This window comes from Trachemys scripta, chromosome 4 (genome assembly GCF_013100865.1).
Source record: "Trachemys scripta elegans isolate TJP31775 chromosome 4, CAS_Tse_1.0, whole genome shotgun sequence".
Classification (NCBI taxonomy): Eukaryota; Metazoa; Chordata; order Testudines; family Emydidae; genus Trachemys; species Trachemys scripta.
The window spans coordinates 139144469-139159753 of NC_048301.1; the positions used below are offsets into that span (position 1 = coordinate 139144469).

Sequence of the window (15285 nt, forward strand, 5' to 3'; positions counted from 1 at the left end):
CCTACTCTCAGACCTGACAGTGGAGAATGGAAACAGGGTGAAATTCTGGCTTCACTGAAGTCAATGGGAGCTTTGCCATTGACTCCAGGATATCAGGATTTCACCCAGAGGGAAGAGACGGATGGAGAGACAGGTAACACATCTTCTGTCTTGATTGTGGCCTAAAGAACCTACATGGGGAGGAGATTTCTGAGGGCAAAAAAAAAGGCAGAACGAGATCCAGTAGCCGGGAGCTTTGAAATGAGACAAATTCAGACTAGAACTAATTGTTGACAGGGAGGGAAATTAGCCATTGGAACAGCTCCCCTAGGGATGGGGTGAATTTTCCATCCCTGGGAGTCTGTAAATCATGGCCGTGTGTCTCTTTGTAAAAGCTCCACTCTAGGTCACACAGAAGTTATTGGGCTGGATGCAGGAATCACCAAGTGAGATTTTTTTCGCCTGTGCTATCATGCAGGAGGTCAGACTGGATGGTCAGAAGGTCTCGTCTGACCTGAAGATCTGTGAAGCTATGAATCTTCCTTCTGTTGTGTTTTCAGGTACTGCATAGTGGATGAGAGAAGAAAACCAGGAACGACCGGTCCATCACACATCGTCATCATAACCAAAGTCCCAAGGATACTCGGGGGGTGCAGTTACCTGGCATTCAGTGCTGGTAAGAACGTGCCTTGATTTGGAAAGATTTGGAAGAAGAGGAAAGCAAGAGGGATTGTTAACATTATTGCAACATTTGAATCATTTTAACTGTCTTAATCACTGTTTTAGGGTGGAATTTTCAATGGCACGTAAGGCCCTGATTTTTATTATTTAGGCATTGCTGTGCTCAGCATTGCACCATCTCAGTCCCATTTTCAAAAAGGGATTTAGGCTCTTAGGAGCCAAAATCCCCATTTACAGGCAATGGGATTTAGACCTTAGGTGCTTAAATCACTTTTGAAATTGAGACTTAGGCTCCTAAATCAGATAGGTGTTGCAATGCTGAGCACAGCAACACCTAAATAACTTTAAAGATCTGGGCCTAAGTGACTTAGAAGCATAAGTCCTGTTTCCATGGAACTTGTGTTCCTAAGTCACATGAGGGAGAGCTATCAAAATTCAACCAAAAACTGGAATTTCAACAAAAACAATAATTTTTTTATTCTTTTTGTTGGGAATTGCCCACTCCCGTTTTTGATCAAAATTTGAAGTTTTGATGAAAAAATGTCACAAAAATGTCAAAAAAAAAAATTGTTAGCTGTAATTGGGAACTCTTAGAGGAAAAGGCTGGTGGTGCTGGATGTTCAAGAAAGCGAGCTTTCCCCCCAAATGATAAAACTCAGACACGGACAGAATGGCAGACAGTAGATGAGAAAGCAGTGACTCTGTAAGGATCTAGGGGTCACAGTGGACAAAGTAGCTCAACATTCGCTCCCAGTGCAATGCTGTGACAACATGGGCTAATGCAATCCTTGGAGGTATAAACAGGAGGAGTGAGTAGCAGTAGGGAGATGATTTTACCCCTGTATATGGCGTTGGTGAGGCAAACACTAGAATACTGCATCTAGTTCTAATATTTACGTTTTTAAAAGGATGCTAAATTGGAGAAGGTGCAGAGAAAAGATACAAAAATGATGTGAAGGCTGGATAAAATGCCTTATAGTGCGAGACTTCACCACTGGAACAAACTACCGAGGGAAGTGGTAGACTCTCCATTCATTGATATCTTCAAATCCAGATTACATGCCTGGCTGGAAAGATGTGCAAGTTATTGGGCTCAGTATGGGGTAACTTGGTGCAATTTAATAGCCTGTGTTATACAGGAGGCCAGACTGGTGATCTAATGGTCCCTTCTGGCCTTAAACTCTGTGACTCAATGACATTTTGTCATCTATTCCAATTTTGTCTCTGCAGGTGAGTGGCGCACTGTTCACTTGGATGACTTGCTTCCTCCCGAGACCTTTGCAGCCAATCTGGGACAGCTCTCCAAAATGACAGTCGCTGAGATTTTCATGAACAGCACCCAGCAGAGAACCGACACAAGTAACTGACTTCTTGCTTTAAACCCATCTCTGATGTGTTGTTTTACCTTCTGCCATTTCCCTGTCCCATAAGGGATTGAAGTTTAATCAGATAAGGAGATGTCACCATACGCTAAAAAGCGACTGTGGAAATGGAGCTGTGGTGTTCCATGCACACTCCCTCTGAAGACTCAGTTTTGATTTAGGCTACACCCCCACACAGAGAAGTAAGAGGGGGGTAGGGAATCCCGTAATGCTCCTGCCTGGGTCATCCAGTCCACGGGTCCATGTGCACAGGAGTCAGAGGCAGTGCTGGGTTTACTATGGCGGCAATGGTGCCATCGCACTGGGCCCATGCTTGGAAGGGGCTGTCACTGTGCCTCAGTGGGTCACAACTGAGAATACCAGACTGCTGAGACATGGGGCAGACTCACCCCACACCGGTGGTTATTTTTCCCTGAGAGATACTTTTGTGAGTGGTTTGGTAACTTCAGTCTCACCACACAGGCTAACAAGAAGTCAGAAATGCAGTCTCCTTAGTTACTCCAGCCCCTGTTTCACCACTCGAGTTAATGATGAGTTGTTATTTAAAACCAGTTTAATCAAACAAAGGGTTCTTCTGATCCAAAGGACCAGCCACATTCCCAGATCAATGTATGACTCAGATTTTACCCAGTAATCACACTGTTGCCAATCCTTAAGTTTCTAATATCTGAAGGTTTTGATGCAACAGATAAGTAACATGTAATTAAGTAACATGTAATTACTCATCATTCAAGGTTGTCCAGAGGATTCTGTTGCCCCTGAAGATGCTGAAAAAGCCAATGACTCCCCAGAGGAAAATGTAAGTGTCTTATCTATCTTGCCTGCCATAAGTAAGAACTATCAAATCCAGTCTCAGCTAGAGGGGAAGTCCCTGCTTCTCCGGTTTCGCTGCCCAAGGGAGGAAAGGTTGCAGGGCATCACGCCTGACGCTTTAGAGGAGATCACCAGCCATTCTCCCTTGTTAAGTAGTGTGGGAAAGTTGGCCCTGTGGTAAGGCACTAGGAGTAAGTTTCAGGACTTCTGGGTTCCATTTCTGGCTCTGTCACTGACTTCCTGGGAAAGTTACTGAATGTCTCTGGGCCTCAGCTCCCCCCTGTGACTGGGAGGGGGAATAGCGCTGCCAACCTCACAAGGATAAACTCATCAGTGTTTGTGAGGTGCTCAGATACTGCAGAGATGGGGCCATATGAGACAGATACAGGAACTGCAGCCCTGAGATGCGGCACGTGCCTCCCCAAACTGCTACTGAGATTGCCAGGGTACAGCTCAGACGCTATTCTGCTGATGGCCATGAAAATGAAGAGGAAGGATGGTCTATAGTAGTTTGGGCAGTAGCCTGGGACTCAGAAGACCTGTGTTCCAATTCCTTGCTTTGCTGCTGACTTCCCTGAGTCAATCCCTTAGTATCCATGTCTCAGTTCCCATCTGCCCAATGGGGATAATAGCATTGCCCTGCCAAATATTTTCCCAGCTGCAACTGATCAACACTGAATTCCTGATCAAACAAAGTGTCCAGAAAGCTGTAATCCAGCTGGAGGATAAGAAAGACAACAGCCAGCGAGCTACAAAAAGGATACAGATCCTCTATGATGCACTTTTTCAGTCTCAGAGCAAGAATATATGTGAGTATAAAGAAAAGACCTTGTATTTGTGTGTGACTGGATATTCCAAGATGTTCTAAGAACAAACTGGATGGATTAGTGGTACAGTCAGCTAGGGCACTAGCATTACAGCTGTGGATTCCTGGATAAAAAAAATCCCATTTAGACATCAAATGCAAATGAAAAATGAGTGTGGAGGTCTTTCATGCTACTGTGCTGTCAACATTTGTTAAGTTCTATACAATTATTCAAGGCAACTGTGCAATCATCCTTAGTGATTAAATGGGATCCAACTTTAAGCAAATGAATGTGTAAATATTTCAAACTAAGTAAATGGAAGGTGCTTTTTTAGGGAGGGAAACTATGGTCTAATGGCACGTCTAGTCTGATTTGTCTAATCTTCATTGCCAAAACTAATGGAAGGAGTCACATAACTCGTCAAAAATTTACTGTGAAAACTTTCAATGGAAAACCTGCAGCTTTGGTTTCTGTGATCCAACCTGTCACAGTGGCGTAGTCCTTCTACGTAGTTACTTCTATCCCTGTTTTCCCTGCCAGCTCAGAACTCCAACACCCTGTCTTGCTGAGCCAGACACTCCCATCTGCTCCAACACAGACCCAGGGTCTGAATTACTTGCCTCAAAACTGCAGGTTTACCTGAAAGCAGCTCACAGAAGTGTTCCTATCTTTAACGCTCAGATGCCCAACTCCCAATGGGGTCTAAACCCAAATAAATCTGTTTTACCCTGTATAAAGCTTACAAAGGGTAAACTCATAAATTGTTTGCCCTCTATAACACTGATAGAGAGATATGCATAGTTGTTTGCTCCCCCAGGTATTAATACATACTCTGAGTTAATGAATAAGTAAAAAGTGATTTTATTAAATGCAGAAAGTAGGATTTAAGTGGTTCCAAGTAATAACAGACAGAACAAAGTAAGTCACCAAGCAAAATAAAATAAAATGTGCACATCTATGTCTAATTAAACTGAATACAGATAATCTCACCCTCAGAGATGCTTCAGTAAGTTTTTTCCTCAGACTGGACACCTTCCAGGTCTGGGCATAATTCTTTCCCCTGGTACAGCTCTTGTTCCAGTTCAGGTGGTAGCTAGGGGATTCTTCATGATGGCTCCTCTCCTCTCTTTGTTCTGTTCCACCCCTTTATATATCTTTTGCATAAGGCGGGAACCCTTTGTCCCTCTGGGTTTCCACCCCCTCTCACTGGAAAAGCACCAGGTTAAAGATGGATTCCAGTTCAGGTGACATGATCACATGTCACTTCAAGACTTCATTATCCACTTGCCAGCACACACATATACAGGAAGACTCACAGGTAAAACACAACCATCTGCAGACGATGGTCCTGGTTAATGGGAGTCATCAATATTCCAAACCACCATTAATGGCCCACACTTTGCATAATTACAATAGGACCTCAGAGTTATATTTCATATTTCTAGTTTCAGATACAAGAGTGGTACATTTATACAAATAGGATGATCACATTCAATAGATTATAAGTTTTGTAATGATACCTTACAAGAGACCTTTTGCATGAAGCATATCCCAGTTACATTATATTCACTTATCATATTTTTATAAAACCATATAGACTGCACAATGTCACACACTGCTTGGAAAATGTTTTTCTCCCCTCCCTCATGGAAATTTTCAACTTTTTTTTTCCAGAAACCAAACACCTGAAAACCCAAAATTTTTTGGCCCAAAACTGCTGAAATCCAAAATTTTTGGCTTTCAGTTGAAAATTTTCAGGTTTGGGGTTTTCTGACAAAAAAATCAAAAATTTGAGGAAAGCAAAGACTTTCTACCTCACTTTTCATTTAGTAGAAAACAATTTTTCATTAAGAAAATGTTGACCAGCCCTATTTTGGGATAAAGTGATTTCTTTTTCTTTTATGGCTAGTTGCCAGTCATTTTATGGAAGTGTTGAAAAGGAGAATTTGTAACCTTTTACAAGAACAAGAGATGGTGAGCCATAAGCCTAGAGAGTGGATTTTCCGCAGAGCTCTGTCTAGCGAGTTCATACTTGAAGGCACTTCATTCAGGTAACGCTGTATATTCTTGTATAGTTGCATCATGTTGGCCATTTGAATTTCAAATAGCTCAAATTTTTGGAATACCAACAAGAAGTTATATGTCTGTATCACGTCCCTTAAAGCATTACTGGAAGGGACTCGGATACAACAGTGATGAGGGTGGTATAAGAACTTATACAGAAGACTAGCATATGTTTTAAAAATCACAATTAATCAGGGTATTGGCAACAAAATCTTAGGTCATTGGACAGTTAAAGGGTCTTGTTTGTAACAAGAACAAAGAACAAGAACAAAATTGATCAGCTGTATGAAATGTGCCAAACCCTACAGATAAATAACTTGAAAGTTTTGTATCAGAGGAGTAGCCGTGTTAGTCTGAATCTGTAAAAAGCAACAGAGGGTCCTGTGGCACCTTTGAGACTAACAGAAGTATTGGGAGCATAAGCTTTCGTGGGTAAGAACCTCACTTCTTCAGATGCAAGTAATGGAAATCTCCAGAGGCAGGTATAAATCAGTGTGGAGATAACGAGGTTAGTTCAATCAGGGAGGGTGAGGTGCTCTGCTAGCAGTTGAGGTGTGAACACCAAGGGAGGAGAAACTGCTTCTGTAGTTGGATAGCCATTCAGAGTCTTTGTTTAATCCTGAGCTGATGGTGTCAAATTTGCAAATGAACTGGAGCTCAGCAGTTTCTCTTTGGAGTCTGGTCTTGAAGTTTTTTTGCTGTAAGATGGCTACCTTTACATCTGCTATTGTGTGGCCAGGGAGGTTGAAGTGTTCTCCTACAGGTTTTTGTATATTGCCATTCCTGATATCTGACTTGTGTCCAGTCACCACGCAAGACACAATGGTGCTCCCTGTTTTGTCCTGTGTGGATGACTTTGCTTTATTGTGATTGTTGGATGTTTACATAGTTGTATCTTAGGGCCCAGCCCTGCAAAGCAACCCTCATGTTACAGACACACAGAATGAGCTGGTTGGGGAGGGGGGGAGAGTTGAAAGAATTATTTTATAAGACATGTTTTTCCTTTTTTTTTAAGGCATGTTGTCTGGATTCATTTGGAAGACATTCTGGCAAACATGTTTGCTCAAATTCTAGCAGTAGTTGATGCAAACAACAACTTGGATCACATCTCTCAAGAAACTCCTATCTCTGACCTCTGGCTCCAGATGTTCAAAGATGAATCATTTCTGAAGATTAAGTATACCAGCAAGTAAGAAACCACTAGGAAAGCTCAGACTCTCAGGATTAGATCTGAGTGGGAAACACTTTTCCCATCCTGCAAGAGTTTTTGAGATTTCAACATTTTTTCCCCATCCTGAATTGGAATAAAAAGTTGAAATCTTGAAAATTTTCACAAACTGATAGTCTGAAAATAATCTCGGCTCCATCATAAAGTTGAATTTAGATTTTGACCTTTTTAAAAAAAGGTTTTACTTTTTTAGCATAAATTAACTACAATTGCTAAGTGGAAAGTCATTTCAAATTATAAACCAAAACTGTAGTGGGTTTCTTTTTTCAAAAATGTCAAAACAGGATGTTTTAATGGTTTTGAAACCTTTTTCCAAAAATTGCTCAAATCAGGAGGCTTGTTTAAACCGATCCTTTTTCTGCAAACTGTTTTGGTTTCAATGAGTCGTGATTTTCCGATGAAATAATGTTTAATCAGAAAATTCCTGACCAATCTCTATTCAGGATTGAGAAAACCAACCTCTCTCCAGATCTGCAAAGGTACAGTGCTATCGCAACAAGAGCAGTGAGAGAGTCTGGGATGGTGGAGAGTGTGTTCATTAGACGAGTAGATGCATAGTGAAGTGGGAAGGCAACAGATGTATAGAAGATTAAGCCATGGAACTCACTGTATCGCAACTGTATGGAACTCACTGTATGGGAAGCCAAACATTTAGTCAGACAACTATGGGCACAGAATTACAGGCAAAGCCATTTGTGCCAGCTTTTATATGCATCATTATTATAGTTGTTATTGTTCTTCTTATTTATTTATTTATAGATACATAGATTATAAGACCAGAAGGGAGTGTTGGAATCACAGAGCCATAGAGTTAGAAGGGACCGCAAGAGTCATCTAGTCTAGCCCCCTGCCAAGATGCAGAGTTTGTTGTGTCTAAAGATAGGTGGCTATGCAGCCTCCTTTTGAAAACCTCCAGTGAAGAAGCTTCCACGACTTTCCTTGGCAGTTTGTTCCATTGTCCTGCTGTTCTTACCGTTAGGAAGATTTTCCTGAGATTTATTCCTAAACTGCCATGCTGTAGTTTGAACCCACTGCCTCTTGCCCTGAAACAAGAGAGAACAATTTTTTCTCCATCTTTTTTTATGGCAGCAAGTAAGTGTTTGAAGACTGCTATCATGTCCCCCTCTAATCTTCTCTTTTCCAAACTAAACATACCCGGTTCCTTCAGCCTTGGCTCTTATGGGCTTGCATTCCATCCCTTCGATCATCTTTGTCACTGACCTCTGGATCCTTTCCAGTTTCTCTACACCCTGTCTATACAGCGGTGACCAAAATTGGACACAGTACTCCAACTGAGATGTAACCAGTGCTGAGTCGAGCGGTACTATAACTTCCTGTGACTTACATGCTATGCCTCTGTTAATGAAACCCAAAATTGCATTTGCTTTTTTTTGCAACAGCATCGCATTGTTGATTCTCATGTTCAGTTGTGATCCACCACAACTCTCAGATCCTTTTCAGCGGTGCTGCTGCCAGGACAGTTTCCCCCCATTCTGTATTTGTGCATTTGGTTTTTCTTCCCTAAGTGCAGCACCTCACATTTGTCTTTGCTGAATTTCATTTTGTTGTCTGTAGCCCAGTTCTCCAATTTATCAAGATCCCTCTGAATTTTAGCTCTATCCTCCAAAGTGTTGGCAACCCCTCTAGCTTTGTCATCTGCAAATTTGATCAATATGCTCTCTATTCCTACACCCCGGTCATTAATAAAGATATTAAACAACACCAGACCTAGAACAGATCCCTGTGGAACCCCACTTGAGACCTCCCTCCAGTCTGACATCATCCCATTAATAGTTGCTCTTTGTTTGCGGTTGTTTATACAGTTATGCATCCACTTATTGGTAGTTCTACTGAGGCTGAATTTCTCCAGCTTACTTACGTCATGAGAATGTCATGTGGGACTGTGTCAAAGTCTTGCTGAAGTCCAGGTATATTATGTTCACCACATTCTCCACATCCATCCAAACAGTTACCTTGGCAAAGAAAGAAATCAGGCTGGTTTGTCATGATTTGTTCTTAGTAACTCCATGCTGGCTGCTAGTGGTCACCGCTTCATCCTCCAGGTATTTGCAAATTGAATGTTTTATACATGGCTCCAATAGCTTCCCAGATATCAAAGTCAGGCTGACTGGTTTATAGTTCCCAAGCTCCTACTTTTCTCCCTTTTTAAAGACAGGCACCATGTTAGCCCTTCTCCAGTCTTCCAGGACCTCTCCTGCCATCCATCAGTTTGCAAATATTTTTGCCAGTGGCTTTGATATTTCTTCAGCTAATTCCTTCAGCATTCTGTGGTGACCAGCATCAGACCCTGATGATCTCTGACATGTTCTTTACTTATCCTGATCTGCAACCCGCCCCCTTTACTGTCTATGATAACTTTGCTAATCATCGTCACATGTTGTTTTTTGTGTGAAGACTGAAGCAAAGTAGGCATGAGCATCTCCACCTTCTTATCGTCCATTACCAGCTCACCTTTTCCTTTGAGCAGCAGACCCACACCATCCCTGATCTTTCTTTTCTGTCTGACGTATTTGCAGCTCTTCCCCAACTAACTACTCTCAGCCCTTGAGAGAGAACACTTAACCCCTTCCTAGTCAGGTCTGATAGACGAATAGGCTGGCTGGCCCCAGGCTTATGGCCCCTAAAGGGGTAGATCATCCTTTTACAAAGAGAACAATTGATTACATTGAAAGGCAGCAAATTCAAAACCAGTCGAAGGAAATATTTTTTTCACACAACACGTAATTATCCTCTGGAACCTACTGCCACAGGAAGTCATTGAGGCTGAGAACTTAGCAAGATTATATGTATATTATATATAATATGTTTATTTTAAACACTCAAGGGCCCCTGATGCTAAGATTTCTGTGTTATCAATGAGCGAAGACCCCAGCAGGTCCACACAGTGCTGCTTTCCATTCAGCTGGGTTTTGAAAGCTCGCCTGGACGAGATATGGGAGAAAGTCCATCGGGTGAAAGGTAACTTCGCACTTTCTGCGTCTATTAAAATTAGCTGCAGTGGAAGAAAATATTGGACCCAATTCTCCTCTTGCTTTTGCCAGAGTAAATCCAGATCAGGTTTATAGAAGAGCTGTATGGGGAGGAGATGTCTCATAATAGAGAGCTCTGTGATCTAGCAGAGAGAAGCAGAAGGAGATCCACTGGATGGGAGCTGAAGGGAGACAAATTCACACAGGAAATAAGTAGTACGTTTTTAACAGGGAGGGAAATTAACAGGGAGGAGCCATTGGCCAAGCTCACCTAGGTATGGGGTGGAATTCGCATCACTTGGGAGTCTTGGTTGTGCTTAACTAAAGTTGGTTCAAAAATTTTAGTCAAAACAGTTTGGTGTCAGAAAACAGAAACTTTTCATGATATTTTGTTGATTTAGATGAAATTTTGTTAGAAAACAAATTGGGAAGAAATGTTCAGAAAATGACAAAACATCTTGTTTCAACATTTTCACGATAAAATTTTCAATTTTTTTGTTTCTAAAGGACATTGGTTTAAAGTTTATTTTATACATACAAAATTAAATAAAAATGGTCAAATCAAAACAAACCATTTCACATTTATCAAAATTAATCATTTTGATTGACCCAAACAAAAAAAGCATAACTTAATTGTGTGAAAAGTTTCAGAATTTGTCTTTTTGTCATGATTTGTAACAAAAAAAATGCAAAATATCAAAATTTTTCATGGGACAGAAATCCATTTTCCAACCAGCTCTACTTTTAACTCAGCCAAATGCAAGGATCAAGGAATGTAGGTCACTCTTACCAGATGTGGACTGTATCCTGGAAATCAGTGACTTGGGAAAGGAATCTGTGGATAGATCTGGGGATCTAGGTAGTCTCAGACTGGGTCTCAGATGTGCAAGCCAGTAGAGTCTGTGCTTAATCTTCTGCTGCTTAGAGGAGTCTTGCTGGTGGGGGAAAGAGTTCCTCATTGAAGATTGCCCTGTAGGACTGTCTGAGCCTTCTTGTCATTAGCAAACTCAGTCCTTCATTCCTTGAATGGGTAGTCAATGGCTCCTCTCCCCACCCAGCTAGAATAATTTAGAACCGCCCCACCCAACTAGAATGACCTAGAACACTGCATCATAATTCTAACAAGTAGCCATTTATAATGGAGAAAAACAGGATTCTCATTGCCCTGCCATGCTTATACTCTTGCCCCCCCACATTCACTTGCATATTAATAATTACTAAACAATATTTATAGTGATCTGCTATAACTGAATAAGCCCCTCTCCTTTGTTCATTCTGTGACATCCTAGGTTATCCAAAGGACCCTACTGTGGACTCTGCTGAGATGTTTCAAAGCTCTATCTTGAATATGCCAGTGCCAGATGGCAATAGTCCAGAAATGGTTCAGCGTTATGCCAGTGATTTTGTGAGGATGGCTTTTCCAGGGCAAGATGTTCAGGTTTATGAGGTAAATGGGTTTCTGCAGAAAAGCACTTTTAAACATCATCAATCTGAATGGTTGGGGTGAGATTACCAATGGTATAGTAGACATATTAGACTTAATGCAGAAAAAATTAAAAACTTACAGCCAGATCCCCAGCTGGCGTCAATCAGCCATAACAACATTGGAGTCAATGGGGGCAGATCCCCAGCTGGTGTCAATCAGCCATAACAACATTGGAGTCAATGGGGCCAGATCTCCAGCTAATGCAGAAAGTGTCTGATTTCCTTAAAAAATTTCAATTTTTTGGTAGATTTTTTTTTTATATCAAAACGATCTTGCCTGAGTTTTTTTGGAAAAAAGGTTTTGGTTTTGATTTTTAGAGTCAAAATTGGCTGCTAAAAATAAAACCACTTCCTGTCCAACTGTTCTGTATTTTGATAAATGCACTTTACTGAAACCCTGTATTTGCTCTTAAATTACTGCTAAGTGCTCTCAACTTTAATTGCATTTTAGCATTTCTTTTTTACTTGGGTTAGAATTAGTGATGATGAAAATTTCATACAGCTTTCATTAAACATGGCAGCAACAGAGAACTTAGTTCTATGTGGTTGATGATGAGTAGAAATAATACCATTTATTTTATCACCAGATTCTGTCTAATGTTCTCATAACTGGTGCAAAGCAGCTCTGCACCTCTTTGACACAGGACGAGGTGGGGTTTTCCCTGATTTGGTTGCACATTGAATATTTCTACCTACAAGAGAATTATCAGCTGTTCATCAATTTAGTGAAGAATGAGGAGACTCTAGCCAATGAGCTGCAGAAAGTTTATAAAGAAGACACAACTAAAATGGTGAGCGAGGTTACCTGAACAGTGGTTCATTGTTGCTCTTTTCAACATGTAATTGTAAATGGGAATCATCATCGAGAGGGTGTGTTTCTACTGGATCCCACAGGGACTGGATTTTGGCCCTATGCTATTTAAAATGTTTATTGATGGTCTGGAAGAAAATATAAAATCATCACTGATAAAGTTTGCAGTTGACACAAAGATTGGGGGAGTGGTAAATAATGAAGGGAGCAGTCACTGATATAGAGCAATCTAGATCGCTTGGTAAGAAAACAATGTGTCTTTTAATATGGCTAAATGTATATGTATGGGAACAAAGATTGTCGGCCACACTTACGGGATGGGGGACTCTATCACGGGAGGCAGTGACTCTGAAAAAGACTGGGGGTCATGGCGGTTAATCAGTTGATCATGAGCTCCCAGTGCGACACTGTGGCCAAAAGGGCTAATGTGATCCTGGGATGCATAAATAGGGGAAACTCAAGTAGGAGTGGAGAGGTTGCATTACCTTTATATTTGGCACTGGGGTGGATGCTGCTGGAGTAGTGTCCAGTTCTGGTGCCCACAAGTCCAAAAGGATGTTGATAAATTGGAGAGAGTTCAGAGAAGAGCCATGAGAATGATTAACAGATTAGAAAACCTGCCTTATGGTGACAGACTCTTAGAGCTCAATCTACTTAGCTTAACAAAAGGAGAGCTAAGGGGTGAGTTGATCACAGTCAATAAGTACCAATGTGGGGAACAAATATTTGATAAAAGCCTCTTCAGTCTAGAAAACAAAGGAATAACAAGGTCCAGTGGCTGGCAGTTGAATCTGGACAAATTCAGATGGGAAATAAGGTGCAAATTTTTAACAGTGAGGGGAATTAACCATTGGAACCATTTACTAAGGGTCATGGTGGATTCTCCATCACTGGGAATTTTTAAATCAAGATTGGATGTTTTTCTAAAACATCTGCTCTGATTCAAGCAGGAATGAATTCAGCAAGATTCTGTGTCATGCCTGTGTCATGCAGGAGGTCTGACTAAGTGATCACAGTGGTTCCTTCTGGCCTTAGAATCTCTGATTCTAGGAATCCTCCATGTATTTCCCTGCTTCCAATCACAGAATCTGTAGAACCACAGCGTTAGAAGGGACCACAAGTGTCATCTAGTCTAGCCCCCTGCCAAGATGCAGGATTTGCTGTGTCTAAACCATCCAAGACAGATGGTTATCCAGCCTCCTTTTGAAAGCCTCCAGTGAAGGAGCTTCCACCACCTCCCTGCGCCATTGTCTTGCTGTTCTTACAGTTAGGAAGATTTTCCTGAGATTTAATCCTAAACTGCCATGCTGTAGTTTGAACCCATCAGCTCTCGTTCTGCCTCTTGTTCTGTGACAATAGAGAATAAATTTTCTCCATATTTTAATAGCAGCCTTTCAAGTGTTTGAAGTCCACTATCATGTCCCCTCTTTTCCAAACTAAACATACCCAGTTCCTTCAGCCTTTGTTCATATGGTTTGTATTCCATCCCTTTGATCATCTTTGTTGCTCACCTCTGGATCCTTTCTAGTTTCTCTACATCCAGTACACAGAACTCCAGCTGAGGCCTAACCAGCTCCGGGAAGAGCAATACTATCCCCTCCCATGACTTGCATTATATGCCTCTGTTAATGCAACCCAAAATTGCATTTGCTCTTTTTGCAACATCATTGCATTGTTGATTCATGTTGAGGTTGTAATCTATTGTCACTGTGTCTCAGTGGGTCACAACTGAGAATACCAAATTCAGGACAAACTGCTGAGAAATGGGGCAGACTCACCCCAAACCAGTGGTTATTCTTCCATAAGATATACCACACCTCTAACAAAAGTAAACTTCTGTCTCACCATACTGGCTAACGAAGTCAGAAATGCAGTCTCCTTAGGTATACCAGTCCTCGTTTCACCACCCACACACTAGAGGTAATGATGAGTGGTTATTTAAAACCAATTTAATCAAACAAAGGGTTCTTCTGATCCCAAAGGACCAGTCACACAACTAGGTCAATGTATTACTCAGATCTGACCCAATAATCACACTATTGCCAATTCTTTAGTATCTAATAGCTAAAGATTTATTTATAAGGGAAAAGAAAGAGGTGAGAGTTAAAATGATCAATGGAATCCAATACATACACACATTGCAAAATTCTCGTATCAGGTTTGAAGCAGTGATGCTGGGTGTCACCCCAGGAGCAAACAGATTTGAAATACTGGTACATAGTCAATATTCATAATGACAGATACAACAATGACACAGGCATACAAATAGGATAATTGTATTCAGCAAATCATAATTTTTCCATTCACACCTTACATGAGATACTTTGTGTAATATTTGCAGCAATTATATAACAGTGGTAGCAACATGATATACATGGTTATATTTTAATGGTATAACATCACATCCACCACAACTCCCAGATCCTTCTGAGCAGTGCTGCTGCCAAGCCACATGTGCTTTGTATCATATAATGTCCTCGGCATTAGGAGATGGTCACTACAATTTTAAGCCAGTTGGTTTTGTGTGATGCAAGTGCCGTCTACACTGGACCAGGAGCTGTGTTATCCAAACCAGTTTTAACCACTCTTTAAAAATGGCTTATACCTGCCATGGACCGCATTAACAAGCCAAACCAGATTAAATCCACGGCAGCCTGAACCAATGTAATATCATGGTTAAGGGCTGGCTCCAACTCCCGTCGATATCAGTGGGAAGATGGATTGATTTCCTGGGGAGTTAGAGCAGGCTTAAAACTTGATTAGGTGACAGACAAGATCCTCGACTCAGGGCACTTAGGTCCTGAAGAGGAGGGGGAATGATGTTCTGTGGCACTGTTACAGTCTGCTCTGCTTGGAAACAAACGTGGGATTTCTTTCCCCCCTTTCCTTGTTCCTTTGCCTCGGCAGCTGGATGTGTAACACGCTGGCGCAGTAGTTGTGATTGTATCTCGACTCCTGCTCCTGTCTTGCCATTAGTGGGGTTATCGCTTTAGCTCAGGTGGTGGGGGTCTTTGCCACTGATGCTGAACCACCAGAGCTCAGTCCC

At 41.4% G+C, this 15285-nt stretch overlaps 1 protein-coding gene across 1 annotated transcript in view; it reads left to right on the forward strand.

The window, feature by feature from the left end:
• Positions 1-15285, forward strand: part of LOC117876588 (E3 ubiquitin-protein ligase rnf213-alpha-like) — a 56958-nt gene that overhangs the window by 22725 nt on the left and 18948 nt on the right. Inside the window, exons 6-14 of the mRNA XM_034768839.1 lie at positions 540-655; positions 1891-2019; positions 2777-2841; positions 3514-3664; positions 5571-5712; positions 6741-6914; positions 9799-9932; positions 11233-11390; positions 12016-12219. Coding sequence (XP_034624730.1) covers positions 540-655; positions 1891-2019; positions 2777-2841; positions 3514-3664; positions 5571-5712; positions 6741-6914; positions 9799-9932; positions 11233-11390; positions 12016-12219 — 1273 coding nt within the window. The remainder of the gene's footprint in view (positions 1-539; positions 656-1890; positions 2020-2776; positions 2842-3513; positions 3665-5570; positions 5713-6740; positions 6915-9798; positions 9933-11232; positions 11391-12015; positions 12220-15285) is intronic.